The sequence below is a fragment of the Frankliniella occidentalis genome, unplaced genomic scaffold (genome assembly GCF_000697945.3).
Source record: "Frankliniella occidentalis isolate FOCC.00 unplaced genomic scaffold, Focc_3.1 Scaffold1, whole genome shotgun sequence".
NCBI classification, from domain to species: domain Eukaryota; kingdom Metazoa; phylum Arthropoda; class Insecta; order Thysanoptera; family Thripidae; genus Frankliniella; species Frankliniella occidentalis.
The window spans coordinates 1,667,492-1,678,374 of record NW_026267131.1 but is presented as its reverse complement, the minus strand read 5'-3'; the positions used below and the strand labels follow the sequence as shown (position 1 = coordinate 1,678,374).

The 10,883-nt window shown below is 47.7% G+C and overlaps 2 protein-coding genes across 9 annotated transcripts in view; one reads left to right on the top strand and one right to left on the bottom strand.

Annotated features, from left to right (window-relative positions):
* Positions 1-6,840, top strand: part of LOC113213473 (liprin-beta-1) — a 76,873-nt gene extending 70,033 nt beyond the window's left edge. For 4 of the 8 annotated variants that reach the window (XM_052266148.1, XM_052266004.1, XM_052265870.1 and 1 more), the window contains 12 exons: positions 82-207; positions 293-542; positions 1,155-1,275; positions 1,360-1,482; positions 1,564-1,732; positions 1,818-1,950; positions 2,525-2,661; positions 2,742-2,952; positions 3,026-3,234; positions 3,328-3,468; positions 4,478-4,546; positions 4,667-6,840. In XM_052266148.1, the coding sequence (XP_052122108.1) occupies positions 82-207; positions 293-542; positions 1,155-1,275; positions 1,360-1,482; positions 1,564-1,732; positions 1,818-1,950; positions 2,525-2,661; positions 2,742-2,952; positions 3,026-3,234; positions 3,328-3,468; positions 4,478-4,546; positions 4,667-4,699 (1,722 nt within the window). In that variant the 3' untranslated portion in view covers positions 4,700-6,840. The remainder of the gene's footprint in view (positions 1-81; positions 208-292; positions 543-1,154; positions 1,276-1,359; positions 1,483-1,563; positions 1,733-1,817; positions 1,951-2,524; positions 2,662-2,741; positions 2,953-3,025; positions 3,235-3,327; positions 3,469-4,477; positions 4,547-4,666) is intronic. The other 4 variants (XM_052265904.1, XM_052265974.1, XM_052266040.1 and 1 more) reach the window with 4 other exon arrangements.
* Positions 1,945-8,639, bottom strand: LOC113213474 (testis-specific serine/threonine-protein kinase 1-like). The gene is made up of 7 exons (XM_052266264.1): positions 8,466-8,639; positions 8,047-8,237; positions 7,723-7,954; positions 7,403-7,651; positions 7,043-7,216; positions 6,895-6,960; positions 1,945-2,353 (listed from the first exon to the last, which is right to left on the bottom strand). The coding sequence occupies exons 1-7, from the start codon at positions 8,574-8,576 to the stop codon at positions 1,976-1,978; spliced, it is 1,401 nt and encodes a 466-aa protein (XP_052122224.1). The 5' UTR covers positions 8,577-8,639; the 3' UTR covers positions 1,945-1,975.
* Positions 8,640-10,883: the final 2,244 nt, after the last annotated feature.

The following is a 10,883-nucleotide window of genomic DNA, read 5'->3' as shown; positions in this document are numbered from 1 at the left end:
TTACTTTATCTTTACTTTCACTTATACAAAACTATCCGAACTGTTGTATCTATCAGTAACACGCCCGATTTTCTTTGTTAGTTGCTGCGTGACGCCTCGCCCGGTCCCGGCAGCCCTCTGCACCGCAACACAGCCTCCCCGGGCCTAGAGCACGCCGAAAGTTGCAGAGAGATTAGAGAACTCACCCGGGACATCCCACCGCCCAGAGTGAGTGATGACACGCTGATGCAGCGGCACTTGGATGTGTTCTAAACTGGTCCGATACTCACCATGCTGCCTGTGCCCCTCGCAGACTCCGCCGGCTAACTACCGCCAGCGTGTGCAGGTGCAGCAGTACCATAGCCTGCCACGCCAGGCTGATCCGCTGGCAGATGTCGGCTCTCCTCAGGCCGGGGAGAGTGCAGCGCAGACCACAGTTGCTACGAACGGGTCAAACGGGACGAGCAACGGCATCAGGAAGGGCGTCGCCTTTGGTAAAGGATTTCTCAACTTTTCGCCTAGACGGTCTGTCGGGGATAGGTGTTCTTCTACGCCTAATCTAGGTGAAAAGACTGAAAGAGTGAAAAGATGCTCGCCTGTGTTTGGGTTTGAAATGATATGTATTAACTCTGCCTGGTTTTGCCTTTTAATTTGTTTGTACCCGGATTGATTGCTCTTCAAATGTATTGAATTTCTTTTCTTACTCATATGGGACTCATACTTCATTTTTTTAGGGCATTTACATTTAATGGTCCTTTTACAGAGTGTTGTGGCTTGAGCAATGGGCATGAAATCAATGCTAAACACATTTTCAGTCATTTACCTCCTAGTTCTCTTTTCTTTACCTTTTCTAACTCTGCTCTTTGTTATCATGTGTTTACCCTCTTTGAATTTAAGCATGATTTCCTTATGTGACTTAACTCCTTTAAAGATAAACAAAGAAATAGATGTTTTTTTTTTTTTTAATTCAGGCAACAAATGGCAATGCAGCATGTACTTGAATTTTACGTTTTTATCCTTAAAATTTCTAATTGTATTACACTGGCACTGATGGTATAAACAATAACTGTCCCCCGCATGCTAGATGGCAAAATTGTCACTATATCATATTGTCAAACACCAACCAACGTCAAGTCTAACAACCCTTGAATTGCTTCTGATCTGTTCCATTTTAGCTGACACAGAACGCGTGTCCCAAGATGAAAATGACAGAAGCTTGGCATTGAGTCTGTCTCCACAACCAAGTCCTTCTATGTCATCTTCAAAATCCAAAGGAATAAAAAAAATTCTTGGACGGTAAGCTTTTAGTGTTCCTATTTGACTTAAAATTGTACTTCTGTAATACCAACGACTGAACATCTTTCCTTGATTTATTTACAGAATGAAAAGGAGTGGCTCTGGTAATTTAGATGACATCCATAATGAAGGAGAATTTCGTAGAGGTGGTGTAAGAGCAACCGCAGGTGGACGTCTTGGTTGGTCCTCGTCTTCCAATGCACTGAGGTAAGTGTGTTTGCTGATAATACCACTTCTTATTCCTAGTTTTTCTGATAAATTCTCTGATTTTTACCATCTATTTTTCAGTTCAAGAGCCCAAGTTCCATTTGCTCAGTGGGATAGAGAAGCCATCAGTGAATGGCTGTGTGCTTTGGGGCTTGAACATTGTGCTCAAGAAGGGCAGGGCTGGATTGTGAGCGGGGCTCAACTCCTATCATCATCCCCTCACGATTTAGAAAAAGAGTTAGGTCTTAAGGTAACTATTTCAAATCATTTCTTATAGATCATTTAGTTGATTTATTTACCTATAAAGTTTTCAATCCTATTTCATATATCTACAGAACCCTTTGCACAAAAAGAAACTACGCCTAGCTCTTCAAGAACGCACAGACACTGGTCTAGCATCTGATCCTCAACTAGGACTTGCTGGACATCTCGATACATGTTGGGTTCTCCGCTGGTTGGATGACACAGGTACACATCGTCACTAAATCATATTTTATGTTTTATGCAGTGTTTGTAAACTAGATTTTTTCTGAGTATCCTCTTCCTCCTCCTGGTCTTCAGGACTTATAGTTTCTTCTGACTTCTTCTTAGACGTCTGACTCGGAGCTTTGCTTGTTAATTTTTCTGATAGGTCAGGTGGAAGGAACTCAGGGGGATTTGTGACTGGCAAGGGTTCACTGTCCATTATACTTATTGCTCCATGGGAGGGCTGGGCATGTGGGTTTTCAGCTGCCTTTCTCTCTGCAATGATGTCCAATTCTTCTGGGGTTCGTGGTAAAGCATGGTGTTCTACACCACCCTCACGTAAATCTTCTATGTCTGATGAATCCTCTCGAAATCGTACACTTTCAAGGTCCTCCCGGACCCCGCCCTGTCAGGGCAGAGAGGGTGGCATTAGTAGACAGTCCTATATTTTTGTTTACTGATGAAGTCTATTTAAAAATCGATTAGGTCGTATTGTACTATTTGACCAAAACTGAGTTTGTCAATATTTCAAAGGTTCTCTGCCTAGTTTTAGCCACCCCCTCCTCCCATTTTACAGGGCTTCCACAAGTGAAAGATCAATTCAGTGCTGCTCGGATTGATGGAAGAATGCTGCACCGTTTCACCATGGATGACTTGGCAGCACTTCATGTGACATCCCTGTTGCATGTGGCCAGCATACGCACTGGTATCCAGGTATGGTGAAATTTCAGACAACTCTTTGCACCTGACTTGTAGCTTACCAAAGAAAGTTAAAATTATTAATGAATGTGTAGGTACTGAGGGATCATCGATTTGACCCCAACTGCCTTGTAAGAAGATCTGGCCCTACTGAGGATATTGAAAATGGAATCGAGGAGAAAAACGGAAAGGATCAGATTCCTGGAGGCCCAAACAATGAAGTTGTCTTGTGGACCAATCATCGAGTCATGGAATGGCTCCGTGTTGTAGACCTTGCAGAATATGCACCAAACCTTCGTGGCTCAGGTAGTCTTTTTATCAATTTCTTTTCCGTATTCGTTGTCAAAATTTTTCTAATTAACACTGTACTCTCTGTCAGGTGTTCATGGAGGACTAATGGTCCACGAACCACGATTCACTGCTGAACTTCTTGCTAGTCTGCTGTCCATTCCTCCCAGCAAAACCCTTCTGAGACGACATCTCAGTACCCATTTTAAAGAACTATTGGGAAAAGAAGCGATACAGGCTAAGAGACAGGCCGAAGCTGCTTTAGGTCACACCCCTCTTACACCAACTGCCAAGATCAAGGTTAAAATTAGATAAAAACAGAAATTCTTCTGTTCGCGGATCAGATAATCAATCTTAGATCACAGCAATTCACTTTATTTAATTACTTTTCAGGTTCCAAAGAAAAGCCAATTTTCATTGAAACGTCAAAAAACTAAAGCTGAGGTGGAATTTGGTGACTTGGTCTGCCCTCTAGAGAATTGCCCAGTCACTATAGTGGATATCAGCTCAGGTGACAGAGGAGTGGGTGATGGCGTAAGTTACTAACAGTACTAACCAGTAACATACTACATTGTGTGATCTACTTGAATTTGCCCCTAAACTCTCATAATTAATTTACCCTTTCAAATCATTCGGTACCAAAAGTAGGTGAGTTGAGGTCATAGTGAACCTGGGGCAATATTAAAGAATGTTGCATTTACATCTCATTTGATCTTGTCGATCTTGTCGATCTTGTCGATCTTGTCGATCTTGTATCTCAAAACCGTTGCAGTTTTTATACGCATACTCTCTGAACCGTTGCACTGAGGCTATGAAAACGCCACAATGTAGAGAGACCTATAATGTGGAAAAGGCACCCAAAAGTACGCTACCCATAAAATATTGATTCATGTGTGGTCACTGTGACCGCAACTCACCTACCCTTTAGTACAAAAAGACTATTTCCTGTCATTATGATAGGCTTTCAAGTATGCTAAAATTAATTGCCATAAACCAAAATTTGGAAAGCTATTTGTATTAATAAATATTATGCTTTGTTTTATTAATTATGAATCTTTTACTTAAATTACACAACTAAAATTCTAATATATTAAGTGTGAAGCTCTCTTAATCTGGTAATGGCTGCTGGCTGGGTGGTGCTGGACAGTTACAGACACAGCTACTTTCACCCTCTTTCTCAACCTATAGCAGTTGCATGTTTTTATTCCTATTCCTGCTGCCCTTTTATCTTAGACTAGTGCTGCTTTAGTTTAATGGTCTTTTCTTGCTCTTCTAGTTCTTGATCTAATTGGTTGCATGCAAGTAATATTATTTACACATTGGTTTTATCATTGTAAAATATTTAGGAGTTTATGTGGTAAGATATTCCTGAGGTTTCTTAAGCTTTCCTTTGTCTTGGCCATGGTGTCTGATAAATTGAAATCACAGCATGATAGACAAACCTTTCCAGGAATCATTTTTGTTTCACAGAGGCATTGTATCATATCATTTTGTATTGTAATGTAATATGCATGTTTTGCATGGTGTTGCGTATGGTTTGCAGACGAAAGTAGCAGTCCATCCAAAACACTCGGTTGCTTGTCTGGAAAGTGAAGCGCACTCCAATACACAGGTACAAGCACTACCCAGCCATTGCATTCTCCATTCAAACAAAGATTTTCTCTATTAAAGTCAAAGAAGGGAATTTTTCATCAATTAGACTACTTATGTCATCTTTCTACTTTCTCTACAGGACTCACATAGTGGAAGAACAAGCACAGTCTAAAAACGACAGTTGAAATGGACCAAGGACCAATGCCTGATGCCATCAAGCAAGATGACACATTTGCTGTAGACTCAAGGACTAGATCATCATCACATATCCTGGAGGATTTTTCCCTGAAGAATCTTTCATATTTCCATGGGTAAATTATGTGGGCTTAGCTTACCGTGTACAAATATTTTGGAATAAGCTGGAATCATTACCCTATATTATTTTATGTTGTGACTTGCTTGTGCATCTGATAAGCAGAACACTTTCTGCCTCTGTCCTGCCTCTGCATGAACATCTTTGCCTGTATTTGTGAAGTTGATAAGCAATTTGGGATTGTTTAGACAAACCGAAGAAAATCATGATTCGGCTTACCATTATAATTCATAATATTTTGATTTTTTTTGTTTAAATGCACTTGTTACCATGACCACCTGTACCTAAGTTATGACATTAACTGAAATTGACTCGATGATTCGTAAGTAACTTGGTATATTTATCTCCATATTTTCTTAAGATGAACCATGATGTTTTAATGGTCTCAAATTTATTTGAAACCAGATGTGCCCATTTCCTCCCTTTGTCCAAACAAAGCCAAAACAGTGACTGCTAAATACTAATGGACTGTAGTCCTTTGGATACGAGTAGTAGTACCCATACCCATGTTTCCATATCATTTGTTAAAAGGAAAATTTTCAATTGCCATATGCATTTATCGCAATTTACTCTACTTTCCTGTGAATTGTGTCTGATAATTTCTAATTTTATTTTCTAGTCACACCCAATTTTTTATTTCTTTAAATATCAGTCGGTTACAGATCCTTATTCTTGTAGATTTTCATAAGCTAATCTATTTTTATATATTTCGTATCCCTCTTAATACAACAATGAAACATTAACAGATGTTTCTCCTAGGGATACTGTTATTTACTCAACTTTCTGAAGTGCATATCTTAATATTACTGTACCTCTTTTATTTAGGAAATATATTCCTATCTAGCGCAATGTGTTATATGCGCTACATATTAGTTTTATTTACCTTTAATCACAAACTGTTACTACGATAATGTCAAAATCATTTTATGCCTGAATTGTTCTAGTATTGCCCTGGCTGGTGGTAGTAAATATTTATATGATTCATTATTCAAATGTACCCATATTTAGTTGTTGCTTAACTTGATGTAGTGTCAAACTAGGGTAGGGTGACAACAAGTGAGGAAGAGAAATTCACTTCATAGTGATTTTGTTTGATTTTGCCTATTTCTTGGCCATATAACGTTACACACAAGTGAATTAGTTTAAAACCTGCCAAATGTAGTTTATTTGGTACAGCTCTTGAGCAATATATCAGATTTCTTTGTGTTGTATAAAGTGTACTATATTTACCTTGTCCCACTGGTGCCTTAATTAAATGCTGTTGTAGTCTATACAATCATTTAGTCACAGTGTTAGGGGAGTAATGAAATTTTCTCATGACTGATGGTTGTTGACATGTGGACATGTAGCTATGTTTGGTTTATTGCTGTGTAAGTAAGGTAGCTAAACTTGAAGCATCAAATGTTCCTGTGATTTATTGCTCTTCCATGCCTGTCTTACTTTTATTTAAGTATCTCAAGGAAAAACCATTTCTGGTGCTCTTTGATTTAAAAAGTTAAATATTTTAAATGTATGAACAAAAACAAGTCTTCTATCCAACTGTAGTATGTTGCATACATACGCATGCAAGGACCAAGTAATTATATTTGTAACTGTTGCCAAATGGTACATAACGCACTTACCTTACCATTTACTAGTACGTTGGTATTTCACAATCTTTTTCTCTGTGTGCCAATGTGACAATAATATCTTCCTCTTGCATAAAAATTACAATTTAAAAAGTGTTTTTGTGAATTGGTTTGTTGCCAAAATTTGTCGCATGATAGCATAGATGTTAAGTACTGGAGTAACGCACACCATTTGTGTTCTCACCTAACATGTTGTACCATACAGTAAAATTGTTGTTTTTTTTGTTTCTTTTTTCGAACTGTAAACACTAGGAAGATCAAGATTTCTGCCAAAGTTTCAGTATTCATTTCTCTTACAAATCACTGTCTGAATGTTTGCTATTGTTCTTTGTACAGAGTAATGTGAAGTTAATAAAATTAATCAGTGTTAAATTTTGATTTCTCCCCCTTTGCAATATTGATTGGCCTTAGGCCTCCCCTACTCACCTGCTCGGAAGGGCCCGTCGCCGGAGCCGTGGGGACAAGAGCGGGTCCGGTGGACTCTGCCACGTCCTGCGACCAGAGCAGACCAGCACTAGGTCAGCTCCCCACTCACCTCCGACACGCTCTTGTCCGCTCAAGTCTCAACCCTTACCCTCCTCATCCTCTGCTCCCGCTCGCTCAGGGCCGCGTTCAGTGCGTTGGTCTCCGCGGCCGTGCAGGTGGCCAGCCGGGGGTCCATGGCGATCCAATCCGACGCCAAGATCGCGTCCACCTGGTAGCGGCGCTGTGTGTCGGGCTCCAGCATGTTGTAGATCAAGTTCTTGACCTGGAACAACCACGCCGCCGGCCACGCTTAGTTACCGGAGTCCAATGGGTTGCCTGCCTTCCGGGCGGAGGCTCGCCACTGCAGCCGCCACACCTGGACGAAACGTGGCCCGACCCGAACCCTCCCCCCTCAGAACTCTCGAAAGTGCCCGCAAGTCGGGGAAGGCCGTGCCCGCCCCGCACAGACCTGATCGCTGAGTATGTCCACGACGCTCGCGCAGAAGCGCCACCTCCTCTGGATCTGCTCGTCGTGCAGCCGGTTGATGTTGCTGTCGTCGAACGGCATGGCCTTGTTGAGCATGATGTAAAGGACGACGCCGAGCGACCACACGTCCGAGATCTTGGGGTCGTACTGCTCGGCGCGGAGTATCTCGGGTGCGGCGTATGAGAGCGAGCCGCAGTTGGTGCCGCTGAGGACGCGACGGCCGCGGGCGTCCTGGAGCAGGGCGAGCACAGGGTGAGCAGCCTGGCCGGGCCGCAGGAGGCGCACGAGGAGACCGCACCCACCACACAGTACCGCGCGAAGCCGAAGTCCGCGAGCTTCACGTTGTAGTTGGTCGTGATGAGGACGTTCTCGCACTTCAGGTCCCGGTGCGCGATCTCGAGCGCCTGGAGGTACTGGAGCGCGAGCGTCAGCTGCCGCAGCCACACGCGGCTCTGGCCCTCGGTGACGGCGCCGTGCTTCAGCACCCAGTCCAGCAGGTCGCCCTTCTCCGCCAGCCGCATGAAGATGAAGTACCTCGAGGTGGAGGACGGAGAGTCAAGCCCGCCTTGTCTCCAATCGCTGTCGCAATACCCGCCCCGCCCCTTGTTGGGTTGCTCGTCGCTCACTTAGTCCTCCGCTGGAAGATGGAGTGCACGTGCACGATGTGGGGGTGGTTGAGCCTCTTGAGTATGTCCAGCTCGCGCGGGAGGAACCTCCGGACGAAGTCCCTCGGCGCCCTGGACGTGTCCACCACCTTGCACGCCAGGTACACCTTCCTCCTCTGGTCGTTGGGTGGAATATACGAGGCCATGTACACCTGAAGCAGAGATAGGGGGAGAGAACCATTCCCAGCACTGGTGTTTAGTCAAATTAGGATCGTAGGAGGTAAAATGTATTGCATGTGACCAATTTAATTTCATTTTAGCCAAACCAAACCCGAATTGTCATTATTGTTCAGTCGACACCACCAAAATTTGGTTTTAAAATTTTCTAGGATTCCGTTTTGTTCTCCAATCACACTCACGGTTTTGTGGGCCGCGCTTACCTTAGCGTAAGTGCCCTCGCCCAGCTTCCGTATGAGGCTGTAGCCCCGAGTGTTGAGGGTGCCCGAGACCTCGGACAGACTCAGGCTGGCCTGCTCCCTCTGCTCCGCCATGAGCGGCCCGGGCACCGGCACCGGCGGCGGGGGCGGCACGGCGGCGACGGGGACAGGGCGTCATCGTGCACCTGCCGCGGCCGGCGGGGTCCGGGATCGCCGGGGGCGGGCGGGGCCGGGCGGGCCAGGCAGCAGGCTCATGCGCCGACCCGCGCCCACCGCGGCTCCCTGGGCACGCGCCCGGTCACCAGCACCCACCTGCAGCAGGGCGATCTGAAGGCAGGGCACCCACCGTCGAACGCCTCAAAAGAACCGCGGAGCGCTCTCTAATCGCTTCCTGCTGGTGCGACCGCGTGGTGATCGCAGGGACTCTTTTTGGTTGCGGAGTCTATATATGAGCAATTGTTTGTATACAAATGGATATCGCAGGAGTCTTGCCTCAGGTGGGCCAACAGTCGCTGGTCATGGCGGCCGAGCAAGCGTGCGACCGAGCGGCGCTCCCGTTGGGGTGGCTCTCTGGGGGCGGGCCGCCTCCAGCGCGCCTCCAGCGGCGGGGCGCGGGCGCGGCGCTCGTCCCGGACCGTCCCGGACGGGCGCAGGCGGGACGCGCGGGCGAGAAGGGGAGGCGGAGGACGTTCTCCGCGAAGGGGCGGCGCGGAGGGGGGAAGCATTGTTGGCCGGACGCCACAAAAATGAACACTTTGCTGGGGGGCCGAGTGGGTCTGGGTCATTGCCCTCATGACGCGTGCGGGTATGATGTCGTTTGGATTCCGCAAAGACGCCCGATATGGCAAGAAGAAGCTGGTGCACGCAGTAGTTTCAGTTTTTTGCTGGGCACGCCCCCTCCCCCGCTGCCCCAATCAGCACTGGCCCGCGAGGCCGAAGCAACTAGCGCCAACGCCCCGGGCGGGGCTGGGTGTGCCGAGCCGAGCCGGCAGGGCCGAGTCGCGGGGCAGAATATTGTGCAAGCGCCACAGGTTCATTCACTCAAACGGGGCTTGAACCGCGAGGCGCGCGCGCTGCCCGAGCCGAGCTGCCTGCTGTAGCCTGGTGTGCGCAAGGGGCCGCCCGGGCGGCGCGCATTTTTGTGACGTGATTCGTTTAGAAGGGTGGTTATTGTTTTGAGCCGCGACCCCTCTGGGTGTATACTGTGCCGCATACAGGCGTGCAGGCGGGCTTGCGTCACGGCCCCGTGCCAGTGGGCAACGCGTTTGCACGCCTGCATTGCGGCACAGTATACCCAGACGGGGTTCGGCTGAAAACACTCACTAACCTTGTATCTCAGGGCACGTAAGTACCGTGTCAGCAGGGCTAGGAAACCGCAATACGTCCTGCCCGACTCTGCACATGTAAGACGCCGCATGGTACCCGGTGCTGTTTCGTAGCCCTGACACACGGCTAAAGGGGAAGAAGATACTCGACGACGATTGTCTGGACGACAGATATCATCTGTTCTACCTGCTATATCAGGGGTGGGATGCTGGAAGCTCGTGGAAGCCCAATTGACATCCTAATGTCCTCCATCACCCAAACACCCGAGTTGGTCCGCCAGCGAACCCAGCCGGGGCGCCAACAGGCACTTCTCTTGTCATTACGCAGCGTTTTTCCCCTCGATACCCCTCGAAGGATTGATTTCAAGTAATGAGGTGCCGAAGGGGGGGGGGGGCTCTTTACTGGCGCCAATGGAAGGAGTCGTCTCGGGGGTATGTCGCGAGCGGGCAGGGCCCCAGGTAGAAGAGTAAAGAACACACGCTCGTGAGCATCCACAGAAAAAGTGGCGATTAGAGGCAGAAATGCGTTGTCAAATCGTTTTAGGACAAAGGGGAGGGCAAAGGCTAAAAGAACTGTGCAAAATTTTTGAGATGGATCATGGACTTATACGCCCTACGCCCTTCTCATATAAAACCAGCCTACCGAAGGAGAGGAGGCTGCTACAGACGCGGGGGCAAAGAAGTCAGCGAGGACGAGCACTGCAAAACAGGCGAGACGGAAGAGTCCCTTCGTGGCGCTGGAGTGAGTCGTGCCACAGCACAGCCCGTGCTGGAGCTGGAGCCTGGCTGCCGCTCTGGCGGGCGTGGCCGCGCCGGCCCGGCGCGGCCGGGAGCTGTTATTTGTTTTTATCAATTCTGGTAGCCAGATCTTGGCGCCTCTGGTCCGCGCCGCGCTGCGGGCGCCCTGCGGCCGCGCCACGCCGGGGCCTACCGGGCTGGGGGCCGCCGGGGGGGCCCAGGTAGCAAACAGTACATTAGTCTGGAGTGGCCCGCCCCCGGCCCGGCCGGCCGGCGCTCCGTCCCTTGAGGCGCCGCCGCGCCAAGCCGCACCACCCCGCGCCACGCCGCGCCGAGCCTCTCTGCCACCCAATTCCAG